Raw genomic sequence first — 19,410 nt, forward strand, 5'->3', positions numbered from 1 at the left:
AGCTTTGAAAATTTTGGTGTGCTTGTTGGCGATGCCATGGTCATCCAAATCCAATGGATCAAATACAAATTTTAATTTCATCTTTTTATAGGTGTCTAAGGATCATAGCTTCCATTTTTGAGTGGTCTAAAAGAAGTTATGTTAAGCAATCTTAGCTTCAATTTATTCTAGAAATTGATTCTCTTATACTCAAACTTGCAATTTATCCTTTTTTTTTTTTTTTTTTTTTTTTTTTTTTGTGAAAAACACTTATCATCGCATTAAGACCTGACTTTCATTTGTATTAATTCCGTTTGTATTAATCGTGTTCTTATCGACAAAAAAATATTCGTGTATTAATTCCGTTTGTATTAATCCTGTTCTTACCAACAAAAAAATATTAGTGTAGTCATTGGTATATGATTGATATGTACTGTTATTATCACCCAATTTAAGTTTGTTGGCGTCTTAGGCTATATAACTTTGCACAATATGGCAATTAGAATGGATTGGGATTCAAAGCACGCAACATAAAGTGGCACCATATCACCAAAGTTAAGTAAAAAAAAAAAAAAAAATCACCAAACTCAAAATGTGAAAGACCTATAGCCCTATCCTATCCACCTTGCACAATGGCATTAAGAATGGATTGAGATCCAATGCATACTGTTCCCCAACTTTGCTAAATTCCAGATTTTTCCCTCCGAAACCTCTTCACCATCTTTAAGTACATCTCATACTTTTTACTGTTAGGGTTGCCCACTATGTGTTTAAACATGCACCCCACCATTAGCACCCAATATATTACCTTCATCATCAAGTCCCTAATCTTGATCTTGTCATTTTGGTCTATAGCTTCAATCAGTTCTAAGATTTGGAGGTTATTTCAATCACTAATGCTATGTTGGTTAGGTTGTAAAGGGAGAGGTTGAAAAGTGAGGAAGGAAAAGGAAAAAGAAAATGTGATTTTCCATAGTTTGATTGTGGTGAAAGGGAGAGGAAAGAAAATTATGTGATTGAAGTTTTTCACCCTAGTCTTCTCTCTCTTTCTCTCTCTCTCTCTCTTTTCTTTTCTTTTTTAATAAATTCCAAATTGGGAAAAAAAAAGAAAGAAGTGACATTTTTTTTTTTATCTGATAAAAAAAAAAAATCTGTGTATCCTCACAACCAAACAAAACCTAAAGCAATTGACATTTGAACTTGGATTGTATCGAGGAGCATGACTTAATTTCTTGAAGCACGAGTCAATACTTGAGATCAAAATCACTTAAAGTAGCTTCTTGATCTGTTGATCACATGGTCTTTCATGGTGTTTCACTCACATCAGGAAATTTAAAAACCCATTGAGAAGTGTAGATCTGTGTCCAATCAAGACGACATAATCGAGTTGAATTGTTTGTTGTTATACGTATATGCATAGAGAACCCTATGATCCAATTACCCTCATGATTCGTGCAAAGTTTAACATATTTTGCTGGGGGAGGCCACCAAGCGATATACAGTGGTCCTGGAGTTGGGTTCATTTTTATTTATTTTTTTCCACTTTTGACTAAACAAAAAGAACTCATTTGTTTGGTGAGCTATTCTGTGGATGCAATCTAAGGGGGCACAGACAGGGGCGGCTTGATGTATTTGAGGGCCTAAGGCGAAAATTGATCATCTTATTTAGATGCAAAATTACTAGTAATTAGCATGAACTACATAGAATTTTTTTTTTTTGAATTTTTAAGACAAAAAAAATTTGACAAAATTTTTCATACTTGTTGATGTGGTAGATTGATAGTGGTAAGTAAAACAGTGGTGTTAGTGGTAGATTTAGATGAAAACTAGTAAAAGTTTGCTGATTAAACTCTTATTATTATTCTTTTTTTTTTTTTAGAAGTGCAACATTCACAATATTTTTTATAACAAATCCTAGATTTTAAATTGCTTTTTGTTTTTTATTTGAAAATATCACTATAATTATTTTTTTGCCATCAACAATAGGCTGTAACAATTTGCTATTTAGCATTAGTTGTAAAAGTGTTGTGAAAAATATTGTGGACGACGTTGCATTTTTCTCTATTTTTTTATTTGTTTTTCATCTAATAAAAATAATTACTTTATTTATTGATTATAAATAATCCTATTGGTTAAAATTTAGGGGCCTTTTTTTTACTTGGGGCCTTAGTCGGTTGCATTTTTTGCTCCACGTTAGAGCCGGCCCTGGGCACAGATTATAAGATTTTCAATATTAATACATTATACAAATTTTCCATACTATTTGAAGGCTGTTAACTAAATGTATGGGGGCAGCTTCTATCTTCAAATCTTCCTCATATAGATTCAAACAGAATATTCAGATAATAACTTGGAACAAATGCTAAGTGATCCTGTGACTCTAGCTTTTTTAAGGTGGAGAATTTGGACTAAAAAACAAAAAAACTTGTAAAAAATTATTGAAATCAAATTTTGATTAGTTTGAAACTTTGAATAAGATATTTCTTTTTTTGTTGAATGAATAAGTGATTAAGACATGCAAGATGTTCTTTGAAACATATATAATACACATTCTATGTGAAAGTAATAAAATTTTATCTATTATTAGTAATATTTCTTTACAAATATAAATTTTCTGCACTACCTTTTGTATTCCACTTTGTTAGAAACTTATTAATTGCTAGAATCTTTTGAAGTTGTAATGAATCATACATATCATGGAACTATATATATATATATATATAACTGACTCTATCCAATAAATTATTCAAGGCTTAAGATTAGTAACAATTATGTTAATGCCCTTTAGGTCAAAGGAAATTATTTAGTATTTCTAGCCAAGACATTTAGACTTTAAATGCCCCGGCCCACCTCTATTGTACATATAAAAAAATATAAATTAACAACAATTAATCAATTATAACAATTTAATAAATATCTTTTTTAAAATCTAGCTAAAAGAATCTTCTATAGACATTATTCATGTATATTTTTAATTAATGACTAATCTAATGAGACATATAATTTGTTTAAAATTTTAATAAACACTACAAGAAGCGCTAGAAAGTTTTGGCATAGAAAGCGCCAATATAACTCAAATGGACCTATACCGGCACTTTCAAGAGCTATAGCATTTTTAAAGCACTAGGATAGACCAGTATTTTTGTAGTGAAATTATATGATTCAATTAAAAAAAAAAAAAGAGTTTCCTAATTTAAATAAATATTGATGATTTTAAAAATTATCATGTAACAAGTTGAAAAACATTATATATATATATATATATATATATATATATCTGGGAAATTGCAAATTACACTCCTAAAGTTTGAGGATATTTGAATTTTATACCCTGAAATTTTATAATTTAGATTTTACCCTTTGAAATTTGAGAGTGTTTAGATTTTATACCCTAAAATTTCAGAATTTGAATTTTACTTAATAAATTAGAGGAGCGTTTGGATTTTACACCCCTAAAATTTAGGGGTGTTTGGTTTTATACTTTAAAGTTTCAAAATTTGAGAGTGTAAAATCTAAACATCTCTAAATTTTAGGAGGAACAATTCAAACTCTAAAACATTATGATGTAAAATCCATATACCTCCAAATGTCAGGGGATAATTCTAAATTCTAAATTCTAAAATTTGAGGGTATAAAATCTAAATAACCCCAAATTTTAGAGACATAATTTGTAATTTTCCCTATATATATATATATATATATATATATCTTATTTCGGATTTTTATTTCGGGAAAAGTTTTATTTTTAACTGTGGTGTGGTGAACCATGATTCGGATTTTTATTTCGGGAAAAGTTTTATTTTTAACTGTGGTGTGGTGAACCATGAATATATATATATATATATATATATATATATGCACGCGGCAACGGGATCTCCACCTAGAATTGGCAATGAACTTTTGAGGAATCAATAGTGGAGCCCACTTATCTTATCAAAAAAAAAATAGTGGAGCCCAACGTTTGGGATAGTCAACGTAAGAAACACATGTCCTACATTTTATTGGTCAAGCAGGTATTCTCTGGGGTCCACTACTCCACCAACGATGCATGTCACCCAGCTTCCTATCCAACATCCCATGATACAACAAAAGAAACTTTTTTTTTTTTTGCTGAATAAAAGAAACTAAATTAAAAAAAAAAAAAAAAACCCTCCCATGTGCTATGTATCAATTATCATAACATTTGGTATAACTTTACCAATGTTGTCGTTTAAAATTAAAAGGTTGTCTAAATATAATCTTTTTCTATCTTTTATCTCAAAATTAAAAGATAAATCCTTCAACCAATGTTATTATATATATTCAATATTTGTTTTATTAGATGTAAATTTTCACTGTCATAGTTGAATTATATTTCTTTTTAATACTCTCCATACTTGTAAATTTTCAATATGATCAAGGATATATAACTACATCATCTATCAAAATTTTAAATTTATATATATTTTTTGCAATTTAGAATTATGTATAAAAGACAAGTTTTTGTAATCGAATAAAATAACATTTGATTGATATGAAATTTGTGATGCATGTTAAGAATATAAAGAAAATTTAATTCAACAGCGAAATTTTCTAAACTTTATTTCAATAAAAATATATGTATGCGCACGCACACACAGAGAGAGAGGATGCAAATCTTGACAAGTCTACATTGGATTACACAGAGAGAGAGAGAGAGGATGCAAATCTTGACAAGTCTACATTGGATTATATTTTCTTCTTATACCTTTCATACCTATAGCATTGCCTATTTCTCCTCACAAAACCTATTGTTCGTTCTTATCGCCACCTTTTGGCCTGAGATCGTCAACTTTCCTTTACACTTCAAGCTCAACATGATTCCTTTATTCAAATATTCAAGTTCTCCCTTGAAATTTCCATCAAAGAGGGATACCCTCACTGTCTCTCTACCATCATGAATCCGGTTGAATCAAACCTTCATCCTCATGAAAGTCCCATTGTAGATTTTTTTTGGGGGGGGGGGGGGGGGTGTGGTCGAGAACAATAGATATTGTTTCTATCTTTGCAAATACCTATGCACTTATAGTTAAAAGATGCTCTTCATTCTAGAACATTGTATCCTGAGGGCATAAGTTAAGATTGTGATAATTCTTTAGGTTTTCAATACCATCATTGAGTGTACCTTGTAGGATTTTCGAACCGCATTTGGATGTTCCAATTTCTAAAACATGGTACACTTTGTCATTAAAATTTATATTTGAACTAATAATAAGTTTTTGGCTAAATTGCTAATTACATCCTCTAAGTTTAATTGAAATTCATTTCAGTTCTTTAACTTTACTTTCATTCAATTGAGTCCTACATGTTTCAAATTTATTTAATTTAGGCATTTCATCCAATTATGTTAAAACATTGCTATAAGTATGCAATTAACTAATGAAAAAAAAAAAATTCAAACGTAAAAAATCTATAAAATATTTTTTATTAAATTTATAGATTTTTTCATTTGAGAAAAATATTTTTTTTAATGGAAAAATTTTAACGAAATTGGAAGGAATGCCTAAATTGAATAAATTTATAGCTTAGAAGACTCGATTGAACAGAAGTAAAATTAGAAAACTAAAATGAATTTTAGTCAAAGTTAGGGAGTGTAATTTGCATTTTAGCATAAGTTTTTCTAAGAATATATAATTAGTTTAAACATATTAGAAGTGATTCCAAATGAGATCTAAATAGAATGGTTATAAAGTAATTTAGGTAGATTTAAAATAGTTTTAAATAGGTTGGAAGTATTACACATTCAAAGTTTTACATAGTAGTATAATAAATTTGTAGTTGAGTTGTCTTATATATTTTAAGTTTAGGTTCAAGAATCTATATGTAACACTTAACAAAAATGTTAGGTTCTTAAGATTTAGGAATAAATATTTAGAATCAAATTTTTATTTGTGTTGACAAACCGATAACAAAACATGTCTAGTCTATGTATTAGGCAATGCTTAAAAGTATAGGTTTCGAGTTTCAAGTTTCAAGTACAGCTAACTGCAGAAAAAGGGAGTCAATTTCAGTCAAGCTCGATCGATCGAGAAGACTCAACCAATCGAGAATTGCAGAAATCAAATTCTATAGAAGTTTTAAACAAGGCCCAAGCCCACTAAAACGTTTAGGTTTTCATTCTGATCTGTCCACATATAAAAGAGAAACCCTAACTACGTTTTTTCAGACTTTTGGAAGACTTGTGTGTTACTCTTTGTGAGATCTGAGAGGTTTTGTACATTCTAACTACACAAGAATCTACCAGAGCAAGATCTACAATCAAGCGGTGGTAGAACCTAGTTGCTGCAACAAGATCATTATTGCTGGTGATCTAAAACTTTTGAGTGGGATCTCAAAGTCACTAGTAAATGAGCTTGTGTTGCTGAAAATCCAAGAAGAGAAGGAGTCCATGGATTCAGAGCTTGCACATGGTCGTGTCAGTAAGTTACTACATGAGGTAACAATAGATTTAGGGTTAAATTTTTTGTAAAAATTTTGATTCTCTTATAGTGGATTTATTTTACCTTGAGGATAGTTAGGTCAAATTTTTCTTAGGTTTTTACCTTGAAGCGGTTCATTTCATTGGTTTTCTTAAGACATCATATCGTGGTGTTATTTACTTTTTCGCTTTTATGCATAATATGATATATGTTTGTTTAACCTAGATCTGAATAATAAACCTAATAACCAACTTGGTTAATTAGCTAGGTTAAACAACCTAGTTTAAGGGGAGTAAACGAATAAACAAGTGGTATCAGAGCGGGTTAGGTCCTGTTTATAAGTTTCTTAACCTAGAGTTGATCCTTGATCTCTGTTGTGATGGAACACGGTCACTCTCTTGTGATCCCTTCATACTTTGATGGGAATATCTATGCTTATTGGAAGGTTAGGATGAAAGTCTTTTTGAAATCCATTGATGAGAGAGTATGGTTATCTATAGAAAACGGTTGGGAAAGACCAACCACTACTATAGGTGAATGGACCACTGCCCAAAAGGAAGCAACTAGCTTTAACCGTAAAGCTATGAATGCCATATTCAATGCTGTTTCTATGGAAGAATTTAAGAGAAACTCAAATAAGGAGATTGCTCACATTGCATGGAACATCTTACAAACAATGCATGAAGGCACTAAGGTAGTAAAAATTAATAAATTGCAGCAGTTGACCTCTAAATTTGAAAGCATTAGAATGTTTGAGGATGAGTCTTTTGATGAATTCTATGCTAAGTTGAATGATATTGTCAATTCTGTATTTAATTTGGGTGAAGTTTATTATCAACCTAAAATTGTTAGGAAAATTCTAAGATCATTAACTGAGGACTTTAGACCTAAAATGATTGCTATAACAAAAAGTAAAGATGTTGATTCCATTCTTGTAGATGAACTTGTAGGATCACTTTTGTCTTATGAATTTGACTTACCAAAAACTAATAAATCCAAATCAATGGCTTTGAAATCTGTTGATGATGTTGATGATTGTGGATTTGATGATGAACTCTAATCTACTGAGATTGTTTATCTTGCTAATAACTTTAGAACTTTTCTAAGAAATAATAATAAAAGGGCAAGAAATAGAAACAATGATGACCCTCAGAATGTGAAGAAGAATGACACTGCCAAAAACAACAATTCTGAAAAATCAAAAGACAAAGTAGGTCAATCTTCTAATAGTTCTTTAGGACAACAATGTTATGGTTGTCAGGGTTATGGTCATCTAAAATCTGAGTGTCCAACATTTTTGAGATCTAAAGGAAAAGGTATGGCTATTACTCTAAGTGATGATGAAGTTTCTGATCATGAGTCTGAAAGTGATCAAGAAGGAAACTTCATAGCTTTCACTACTACTGCTGTTGTAAGTGAAATTGAGATTGCTGATGAGAACGCTTTTGATGAGGAACTCTCTGAGAATGCTGACTTGCAAGATGCTTATAATAAGCTATGCAAGATTGCAGCCAAAGATGCTATGAGTGTTGAGTTAGGGTTGAAAAAGATAAACACTCTTAAACAAGAAAAGAAAAATTTGCTGTTAAAATTGTTTGATGCAAATGAACTCTTAAATTCTGTTAAGATTGAGAACATGACTTTGCTTGAAAATGTTAAAAGCTTGGAATTAAAATTAGCTGTTGCTAGAGAACAAATAGATAGAACTTCTACTTCTAAACTTAATGATATGCTAAATTTTCAAAAATTTGTTTATGGTAAGATAGGATTAGGGTTTGTTAAGAGTGGTTGTTCTTCTACTATTCATCCTCCCAAGTTTATCCCTACTACATCTTCTTCTATTGTTCATCCATCTATGTCTGAAGTTAAGGTACATAAGGAAGAAGTACTAGCTTCTAAAAGAACTAGGGTAGATTTAAGTGAGTCAAAACCTAAGAATCCCAATCAATCTGGAAGCAAGAAACACCACAAACCTCAGTGGCTTTGTCATTTTTGTAGTGGAGATGGGCATACTAGGCCAAATTGCTTTAAGTTGCAAGTTTCAAAGCAAGGATCCAAACAAAAAGTGCCTATGTCAAAAGCACAAAATCCTATGACACTTATCCATGAACTGGTAAAGGTTCTTAACCTTTATGCTAATACTGGAGCTAATTTTAGGGTCAATTCAAATAGAAATCCCAACTCTAAATTTGCATCTAAAAGAGTCTAGATGCAAAAGACCTAGTCTCAATGAGTCTGGCTGACATGGTCCTTGTGTTAATTCTTTCAATCTCTTGTGACCAAAACTATTTTTCTTTAGGGTTTGCATTTGCATTACTTTCATACATTTCATTCTAGGTTTGTTTTTGATGTTTTTCATTTTTTTTTTTAAATTAAAAAAATCAGGAAAAAGGTATTTGTATTATACATCTTCAAGATGTGTAATTAAGGTTAGCCTATGAAATTTACATTTCATGACTATGTACCATGTTTAGCTTTGATGAGCTTTATTTTTCTGCACTTTGCTAGTTTATGCTATGTAGTGCTTATATTGTGTGAGTTCTTTATGATTTTTAAACACATGCTCTTGATTTTGAAGTCACATTCTTTTGTTTGTAAGGACTAAAAAAATCATAGGAGAAAGACATGAATAACCATCTCATCACTGTTACTTGCCAGTCATGAACACCTATGTGCAAATCATAAAAGCCGTGTTTGGTAAGGTGTAGCACTTGCACAACAAGATATTTAAGGTGTTGCTATGACAATAAATTAAAAGAAGCAAAAAGGCAAAATGAAAAAAAAAAAAAATACATGGTTGCAAGCGTGTTTTCTAGGAGATGTGAGAGTTAAATGGTGTAACTCTTTAAGTGATAGTCACTTTTAAACTTGTGTGATAGATAATACAGAAATTGTGCTTATTTTCAGTCTACATATCACTTTGTGAGTATCACATACACTTACTAGTTGCACACACCACAAGCAAATTAATCTTTGTTAAGCTCTGTATATGTGATTGAGTGTTAAGCTTTATGGCCATCCTAAATTTAACTTCTTGATGTGTTTAATGCATTTTGGGGGAGTGAGAAAGAAAAGTTAGATAAAATTTGCTAAGGTTTGAATTTTTCGTAGAAAAATCAGTTTTGTAAAATATTTGAAATCATGAACATGCATCTCATTTTTCAAATGTTTCTACAGAAAAGTTTTCCAAATTTTTCAAAAAATTTTGTTTATTCAAGATTCGATCGATCGAGTCTGTTTTTCGGCTAATCAAAGAGGCAAAAGGAAATTCTAGTAAAATTCTCAGGTTTGCTCAATTCCTTCCTGATTCCTTTCGATTAGTCGAGCCTATTTTTATGTGAATTTCGATTCCTATCCTGATTCCTCCTGACAGATTGTATTTCCTTTTTTTAGCCTTTTTAGGGCAATTAGTAGTTGTGTTAGAATTTTATTAGGGCAATATCTTGTATATGGGTTGGTATTTAATTTAAGCATTTCATTGTGTATATGTGTTTTGTCACAGATTGCCAAAGGGGGAGATTGTTAGGTTTTGAAGATTTAGAAATAAAAATTTAGAATCATATATATATATATATATATATATATTTATATATATTTGTGTTGGCAAACCAAGAACAAAACATGTCTAGTCTATGTATTAGGCAATGCTTAAAAGTATAGGTTTCAAGCTTTAAATTTAGCTAACTGCAAAAAAAATGAGTCAATTTCAATCAAGCTCGATCGATCGAGAAATTAGACTTGATCGATTGAGAATCATAGAAATCAGATTCTGCAAAAGTTTTAAACAAGACCCAAGCCCGCGAAAATGTTTTGGGTTTCATTCTAATTTGTCCATATATTAAAGGGAAACCCTAACTACATTTTTCAGACTTTTTTAGACTTATGTGTTACTCTTTGTGAGATTTGAAAGGGTTTTATACCTTCTAACTACACAAGAATCTACAGGAGCAAGATCTACAATTAAGCGACAGTAGAACCTAGTTGCTGTAGCAAGATCATTACTGCTGGTGATCTGAAACCTTTGAGTGGGATCTCAAAGTTACATGTAAGGGAGCTTGTGTTGCTAAAAATCCAAGAAGAGAAGAAGTCTGTGGATTCGGAGCTTGCACATGGTCGTGTTAGTAAATTACTAAATGAGGTAGCAATAGATTTAGGGTTAAATCTTTTGTAAAAACTTTGATTCTCTTATAGTGGATTTACTTTACCTTGAGGATAGCTAGGTTAAATCCTCCCAAGTTTTTACCTTGAAACGGTTTGTTTCATCGGTTTTCCTGGGTCATCATATTGTGGTGTTATTTACTTTTTCACTTTTATGCATGATATGATATATACTTGTTTAACCTAGATCTGAATAATAAACCTAATAATCAACTTGGTTAATTAATTAGGTTAAAAAATCTGGTTTAAGGGGTCTAAATGAGCAAACAAAAAAGATGACACTTGGTAGAAATTGAAACCTATTTGAAATATAGAGACACTTCGCATCAAAATAATGACCAATTAAATGGAAATTTGCCACTAAAATTGAAGTTCAATTAGAATCTAATTGAATTATTGATTGAACTTGCTCTAAATTTCAACTTTAATATTATATATACATCTGAAAAAAATAAGGGATTTGTGTTTAATTTAATAATTATTATTAGAATTCTAATCCCTAATTTCTCTAGTAAGTGGTTGAAATGTTTAGAATTATTAGCTTATAATTTTTTTATTTATAAATTTACAATTTAATAGGGTGATTTTTGTAGTTTAAAATTATGCATAAAATATAAGCTTATAGATCATATAATAAATAATATTCGATTGACACAAAATTTGACATGTGTATTAAGAGCGTAAAGAATATGCTATTGAATTGTTAGATTTTTAAAATATGTAGTAAAGTTTATTTTATTGAGTAAGATTGTAGTCTTAGGATATAACAATTTTCTAGCTAAACTTTGTCCTTATATTAATACTTAACTTAAAGTCTTCTTAAGATGTTACCTCCTAAACTACTTGTTTATTAGAATAATAATTTAGTCAGGAATTTAGTCTAATTAATAGATATTATCAATTGTATATATATTTAGACTATGTTTGGTTGCATGGAAATGGAAGGAAGGGAAGAGAAAGGAAATTGTTTCTTTTGTTTTGATAAAATTAAAAAGAGGAAAGAAGGGAGAATAGGAGGAAAAACCTTTTTGTGGGACCCACCCACCATTTTTCCAATTACAAAATTTCTCTTATACCATTAAAAAATTATATTTTTTTGGAACTACTTTTATATCCTTATTAATTTATAATTTAAAAAGATAAAAAAATATAAAATACAATCCCAAGAATTCATTTCTCTTCTCCTTTACATCCAAACATATATTTTCTTTTCTTTTCTTTCTCATTTCTCTTGCCATTTTCTGTTCTCTTCTTTTCCCTCCCTTCAACCAAACATACTCAAAGAGAATTGTTAATCAAATCTTCGTGCGCTTCAATCAAAACATACTCTTTTGTTAATCAAAATTTTGTGCTTTATTAAGAAAAGAGATTTTTTTGCTAAGGGTTAGAAATTGTTGGTGCAAACACGATAATAATGGAAATAACACAAGAGAAAATTAGATAAAAATACTTCTGAATATTATTTATTTGATATACAACAATATTTGGACTGAGGCATGATACTTGCTCTCTATATGGAGATTCAAGCACTCGGTTGTCTTAATTTTATAACTAGTGTAAACCTTCTTTGACTTGTCTTTCCCGAGATACAACAATCCAAAAAATGTCATATGATTAGAACAATTTCTGCACAAGACGTTAAACACCAAAACTCTATAAAAAAAAACACCCTTCTTTGCCAATAACCTCTCTATTTTTTTTTTTTTTTTTTTATAAAAATGCTTTTAATTGTTATGTTTAACACCTCCTTCCTTCACCTTTTTTCTGTGCACATATCTAGCATAATATCTGTTTCAATATATTTTAGCCTATTAATCATCGCACTTATAAAAAAAAAGTCGTTTTCTTTTTTCAACGTGGGATTAAACATTTTAACTAACTTCTTATTTTTTATATTAACTCTCATATTTTAACATTTAAGTTATCATTTTTATTCATTTTAATTAAAATGGTACGACAGAAATCAATCACCACCGCTGAATCAAAGATTAGTGGTTCAGAATTTCCTCTCCTCGCACCAAACGCACTAAAAAATTGAGCGAAATCATAATCATACCTAAAGTTTTACTATGCTTGATAGTGATTTTTCCATAATATTTTATGGGCTGTAAGCAACTGATAAAGTTTTTCTTTTTGTGATATACTTGTGCTCTTTCTCTTTTCAATATTTTTGCTACTCTCTTGAGGGAACATTTGGACCCATCCATGCCATGCTGAAGGTGCTTCGAATGCCGACCACACAAAGTGGTAAAGGATAACAGTACTAAAAGATTGAAAAGATTTAAAGGTAATCTTCAAGCGGCACAAATGTCCATTTTTTTTTTCTGAATCTCTATAAACCTTATCTTCCGTTTAATTATTTGATTTGATTGGAGCTAATAGTCTGATGACACATTATTAAAATTTTGTCCTACTCTTTTCATAAATATTATTCTTTCGATAATGCAGTCATGCAACTTTATGAATAAATATTTTCCTTAATTTTATAAAAGATGTTATAGCTTCCAAACTGCCAATGAAGCAAAAACTAGAGGCGGTGGGAAGAGAAAATGAAGACTTTACATCATGTTGTCTCATAATTAAGTATTTTTTTGTAAGTGAGAGTTTTAATTTATGGCGTTCGTTCTTGATAATAGTTTTTTATCATCAAATCAAGACACTAATCAGTTTTTGATATATAAAAGATCTCATAATTAAGTAGACGACTGTATTAGACTAATAATTATTTTCTTAAAGTGCATGAAAGCATTATATATATATATATACATATATACACACGAGAGAGAGAGAGAGAGAGAGATATTTTTACGTGTAACTATAAAGGTGTTTGTGAGGTTTTACGTTTAACTATAAAGATAATGGGGTTGCTTTTGATTTTCTTTTTGTTATTTCTCTTTCGTACCTTGCTTTTTTTTTTTTTTTTTTTTTTGCTAAACTCTTTCGTACCTTTCTTTTTTACAAAACTTTCATTCCTCTCTTGGTGTATTAATATTATAATAAGTTTCTTGGTATTCATTGATCAGTTAACTAATTGTTGGAATCAAGCACTTTAGAGAGAGGACAAAAGGTGACAATTCTCCCAAATTCAGGAAACTGTCTAAATTACAACTTAAAAAAAAAAAAACTTGAAATGAAATTCGACAGAAGGCAATTATATTTGAAAATTTATCAAAGGGAAAAATAAGCATCTCCTAAATCAAAACAACTCATTATTTGCTAAGGTTATATATTGTGATTAATACACTATAAAAGTGACTTTTATAATATATTTATGTGAAAATGGTGTTATAATAATAATAATTTATCACTTTATCAATAAATTGTGAAAAAATTCATGCTCCTAACATTTACTTAAATTAACCCCAAACGGTTGTTTTAATAGTTTTTAAAGGCTCATGATATTCATGAGCATTTAGATTTGAAATTTAGAGCTAATGTTTTGGGGTCATCTCCAAGAAATTTTTTCTTAAAATAACCGAATGCGTAGAGGACAGCATAATTGCACGTACCTGTAAAATAGTTATATATGCTCAAAGAGCTTTGGATACTATTATTTCTAAAGAAAAAACATTTACTTAAATTAAAATAACAAAAACCATAGTTATTCAAATGATTGCTATGAATCCTATGTGAGCTCATAAAAGAAAAAAGAACCCAATATTTATTTATTTTCTTTTGACAAGCAGTACCATAATAGTTAAGAACCTCATAATTCAACTGATTGACATTTTTTAGTGTTTTCAATAGAGACATTTATGGTTCAAATTCTTGTCTCCTAATTATTGAATTATTAAAAAAAAAATATAACTTTAGTCATAACATCTATTCTACAACTATAACAATTTCATAGTTAAAATAAGATCAATGTGATTAAAAAAAAAAAAAAAAAAAACCCTCCCCCAACTATTGATTTTCTTTTTTATAAGAAAAAACATTTATGACTTTAGCCACAACATCCCCTCCGCAACCATAATAATTTCATTGTTAAAATAAGACTAATGTGATTTTTTTTTATTTAAAAAAAGGCAATACTACAAGGCCTTAGAAAGGAAAGGTTATAACTTATAACTTACCGTCTGGTGGAATTCTTTCCTAATCAAACTTTATGCTTTTTTACTTCTTTCTTTTCATTTCTGTTTAAGGCAATTAAGCAGGAATTAGTAAGGTGGAGCCTAGGGATTTGCCAATTTTTTTTTTATGTTTTTTCTTTTCTTAAAAAAAGGCAAACAGAGCCAACTGGTCTGCCCACTTGCTTTGCCACAATCATTCTGAACATGACATCATGCATGACATCAATCTCCCGACAAGTCTCGGTTGATCCAACTAACAGAAGCCTCCACGTGGCATCATCTATACCGTCAAAAAGCTCCCCCAAAACAATCCCACCCAAAACCATATATTATCAACAGTACAGCTAATTTGCCCTTCGTCTTCCCACACTTTTCATATTCCCTAGTCTCTACTTTTTCATGCACCCTCCTCTAGCAACATTAATTAGCATTTAGCAAGAGAAAAAAACACTTCAACAAGAAAGAAAACAAACAAAATTGATAGAGAGAGAAAGAAAGGGAGAGAAAATCAGATTAAGGGTGAGAAAAATTATTGAGAGAAGGTACGTAGAAGGAAAGGGTTATTATTGAAAGTTTTTAGTATTGGATTTTACGTAATTGTTGGTGCAAAATGACTAGTGTTTTGGATGCAGAGCGTGACAAATACAGTATGATTAATTTCGAAGAGACGGAATTACGACTAGGACTACCCGGAGGAGGTGGTAACGATGGCGAGGCGGCGAAGAACAACGGGAAGAGAGGATTTTTGGAAACCGTTGATTTGAAGCTTAACCTATCATCAAAGGATTCCGGGAAGAATATTGAAGCTGAGAAGATGAAGGAGAAGACTAGTGTTGTTACACCTCGTTCTAATGATCCTGCAAAGCCCCCATCCAAGTAAGTATTATGAATATTATTCATTACTATAGTCATATACATGTTCTTCCAAACTTCATAATCTTTTATGGGGGGGGGATGCCTTGGATATTCAATGAGAAAAATGGCTGTAGTGGGTGTAATTATAAAGAGTATGGTCGGAAAGCATTGAATATTGATGTACTTTAGTTTTTAAATGATAGAAATTTAAGATTTTGTGATGAATAAATGCATATATGAATGAAAGATAGGAAGATATGCTTGCCTTCCTAGCTAGTTGGTTTTAATGTTAGCCCTTGATTGTAATTAATATTGTAGGATTTTTTTTTTCCCTTTATCGATAATACCCTATTATTTTTATTTGCTAAGAATTCATTAAGCAAACTTGTTTGTGTAAGACTAAAGTGAGAATTTAAGAGAGTTCATTTATGGAATCGGCCTTTGAGCCATGTTTGTCTTAAAAGTTAAAACTAGTATTTATTTATTTCAAAATTTCAGCTTTTTCTTCCTCTTCTTCCTTAGTAAGAAGTTTCATATATCACACAACTTTTCTCACCATTTTTTTTTTTCTTAACTTACTAAACTATTTGTTAAATTGTAGTTTGTGAGTTGTGTGGAGAATTAAAAAAAAGTGTTAGTGATTAGATCATGTTAAAGTTTTTGTCCACCACTCATATTCTATAACTCCAAGAAATTATGAAAAAAGTGAAATTATTAATCAATTATTCTTATTAAATTCATGCCACCCACACTCTATGATCTATCACTTCCACAAATTATGAAAAAGTTTGAATTTTTAAATCATTGTTCTTATTAAATTCATGCCAGGCACCCACGCTCTTATCATTTCCACAAATTATGTAAAAAAGTTGAATTATTAATTAATTTTTCTTATTAGATTCAAAGGGAACTTTATGGATATAGGCTTACATTGCAGACTCGTGAGCCATTGAGTTGGCCTTTTCATGGCTTTGGTTGGTTGTCGAGAAGACATAGCAAAATAACAAAACATATGGAATCTTTACTTTTCTCAACAACCGAACAATTCAATGGCAAACAAGGACAAGGGAAAAGATAGTCCACAGCTAAGAGACCTAACGCATTGTTTAACCGAATTCAAAAGTACAGAACAATAAAAATATACTCAGAAAAGCATCAAAGCCGAAAAAAAAGAAAAAGGTGGGGGAAAATGTCTTTTTACTCCTTAAATAATTGAAAAAAGTAAAGGCTAGTATATTTTCTTAGTTGATAAGCAAAGACAATGACCTACTTTACAAAAAAAAAAAAAAAATGTTACCTAACATAAAACATAAACAAAGAAAATGTTAAAGAATAAAAAATTATATACATAAAGTCTATAAACTGGTGTGACTAAGAATATGATGACGGGTTTTATGCTTAATATACGAACGCTTTAATCGTTTTTTTGTTGATGAGTGATACATTACTTTGTAAATTTTATATAGTAAAATTTGTATTAAAGGTAAACTGTAGCTGTATATGTATACACAAATAAAAATAAATAAATATGTTTCTGTTTGGTGTGCCTTCTCTTTCAACACATTATGACAATTAATAACATAATTTGACTAGATCTAAATGTTTGGGATGCTTGGATGGTATTGGTAGTTAAGGGCAGCCAACAATATTAAACGATGTGACCTTTGAATTTTCAGGGCACAAGTTGTGGGTTGGCCACCCGTCCGATCATTCCGAAAGAACATCGTGTCCGTCCAGAAGAATAGTAACGATGAAGCCGAAAAGGCTAGCAGCAGTGCAGCCTTTGTTAAGGTTAGCATGGATGGTGCACCATATTTACGTAAGGTGGACTTGAAGTTGTACAAGAGCTACAAGGACCTCTCTGAAGCCTTAGGCAAAATGTTCAGTTCCTTTACCATTGGTAATTAAATTAACAACCCCACTTAATATGTGAATTTCATTTTGGCTAATAAAATAAGGGAAACATGGTCAACTTGTTATGCATGTATATAAACTGAAAAAGTGGTAAATTTTTGCTTTGGATTTGAAGGTAATTATGGGTCACAAGGAATGAAAGATTTCATGAACGAGAGCAAATTGATAGACCTTTTGAATGATTCTGAGTATGTGCCAACTTACGAAGACAAGGATGGAGATTGGATGCTTGTAGGCGATGTGCCATGGGAGTAAGTTCTTAATTTGCTACATTCTTCACTAATTACGTGTTACATTACATTGCATTTATAATTAGCACATTACTAATCCTTGTGTAATTACTCTACAGGATGTTTGTTGATTCATGCAAGCGTTTGCGGATAATGAAAGGATCTGAAGCAATAGGACTCGGTTAGTAAAATTCAATTAACACTTAGTAAATAACATTAATATCAAACCCCTACATAAATCTGTGCTTATAATATGAGTTTTATTTGAATTATTACAGCACCAAGAGCGGTGGAGAAATGCAAGAACAGAAGCTGAAGTGGGTTTTGTCAGAGCTGTGTCTATGATCAAAAGAAGACAGACCAGCTCAAGAGGACTCTGCAAGAGAGAGCACAAAGTTTGGATGTGTCTGTACCATGTTTTTCATTTTTTCTTCTTTATATATATTATATATATTATAAGCATATGAGAGACATATTCGAGATTTGTTAGGAAAAAGAAGCAATAATAATAGAAGATGTTCATAAAGACTTTGCTCAAAGATGTTCATGTGTAAGTTTGTTTAATTGCCAATGGTTTTGTCTAATAATAATTGTCAACGTTCTAGTTGTCGTGACTCATTGGCTGTTTTTTTGTCCCCCCCTCCAAATCTTGATGTATCAATGGCATGCGTTATCTTTTTTCTAGTGTATGATGAAATTCTGTGAACTATGCATAACTTTATAATTAAATTTGTTGTATTTTATTTGATTGGTTGAGAACGTGATAAGGTGGGGAGCATGGCCATGTGCATAATGTTGGGAGCGTTATTGATTCCAGTACAGTATGAGTTGTCAACCTTTTTCTTTTTTTTTTTTTTTTTTAAAGGAAAAAAAGAAATTTAATATCAAGCTACACATTGAGGTTAGTTCATTCCCAAACCAAACTTTGGGAAGGTGATCACATGGGTAATTAACCAAAATTAATTGATCTAGTTGAACTAGTGAACTGGTGATGTGTATATTAATCGGTTCGAATATTCAATTAGATTGCTTAAAAGTATTGGATTAGATCAAATTTGATGGGTTCTTTGTAATCTGGTTACTTTAGACAGATTCTTAAGATGTGTTTTTATGAAGAGTTTGACATTTTGGTCTTTTCAAAGAAGAAAAATTCTATATTAAGCAAAACAATTAGTGAATACATCATTATTTTTTGGATGATCTCTTCCATCTAGTTTTCGTTAGTTGGTATTGTATGTGTAAGCAAGATGTGGAGACGTTGACTCATTTGCTTTTGCATTTACCCTTTTGCTAGAAAATTATAGGATATGGGTTTTAGGTTTTTTTTTTTTTTTGGGAGTTTATTAGGTGATGCCTAAGGAGCTTTTAGATTTACTGGATTATTGGCAGGGCTAATTTGGAAGACTATTTCTCATAACTTGATATATTGTATTTGGTGTGAAAGAAAAATTAGAACTTTTGAGGAGTGTGAACAGTCTATTTTAGAAGTGAATATGCAAAATTTTCAGCATTTTTTGAGTGGATGCTGGTAGCATGAGCATATTCTTTCTATAATTTATTAGATTTTATGAATTGTTGTAATCTTTGAACTTAGATGTGTTATTTATCTTGTATATCCCTTGTGTACTTGATGCATTACTTTTTACCTCAACAAAACATAGTACTAATCAGAACAAAACAAATTGCTTTGTCTTCTGTTAATTCGTCAATGCAAAGTCAAGGAATCATTGATAACCAATGATATGATGTTGTGAAGTTTTTGTTATA

At 30.5% G+C, this 19,410-nt stretch overlaps 1 protein-coding gene across 2 annotated transcripts; it reads left to right on the forward strand.

Annotated features, from left to right (window-relative positions):
* The first annotated feature begins 14,989 nt into the window (after positions 1 to 14,989).
* On the forward strand, positions 14,990 to 18,261 carry LOC126717446 (auxin-responsive protein IAA16). Of its 2 annotated transcripts, XM_050419190.1 has the most exons (6): positions 14,990 to 15,186; positions 15,277 to 15,520; positions 17,176 to 17,399; positions 17,529 to 17,664; positions 17,763 to 17,824; positions 17,922 to 18,261. In XM_050419190.1, the coding sequence occupies exons 2-6, from the start codon at positions 15,294 to 15,296 to the stop codon at positions 17,957 to 17,959; spliced, it is 687 nt and encodes a 228-aa protein (XP_050275147.1). In that variant the 5' UTR covers positions 14,990 to 15,186; positions 15,277 to 15,293; the 3' UTR covers positions 17,960 to 18,261. The 2 variants fall into 2 exon arrangements, with proteins under 2 accessions (XP_050275147.1, XP_050275146.1); XM_050419189.1 differs by having other exon boundaries at positions 14,990 to 15,520.
* Positions 18,262 to 19,410: the final 1,149 nt, after the last annotated feature.

Source organism: Quercus robur, chromosome 3 (assembly GCF_932294415.1).
Source record: "Quercus robur chromosome 3, dhQueRobu3.1, whole genome shotgun sequence".
NCBI lineage: Eukaryota > Viridiplantae > Streptophyta > Magnoliopsida > Fagales > Fagaceae > Quercus > Quercus robur.

Bases quoted from the DNA above. Each gene is read 5' to 3' on its own strand.
- LOC126717446 (XM_050419189.1), top strand. From the start codon at position 15,255: ATGACTAGTGTTTTGGATGCAGAGCGTGACAAATACAGTATGATTAAT. The intron at 15,521-17,175 runs GTAAGTATTATG...TTGAATTTTCAG, and splicing joins CCTGCAAAGCCCCCATCCAA to GGCACAAGTTGTGGGTTGGC. The intron at 17,825-17,921 runs GTTAGTAAAATT...GAATTATTACAG, and splicing joins ATCTGAAGCAATAGGACTCG to CACCAAGAGCGGTGGAGAAA.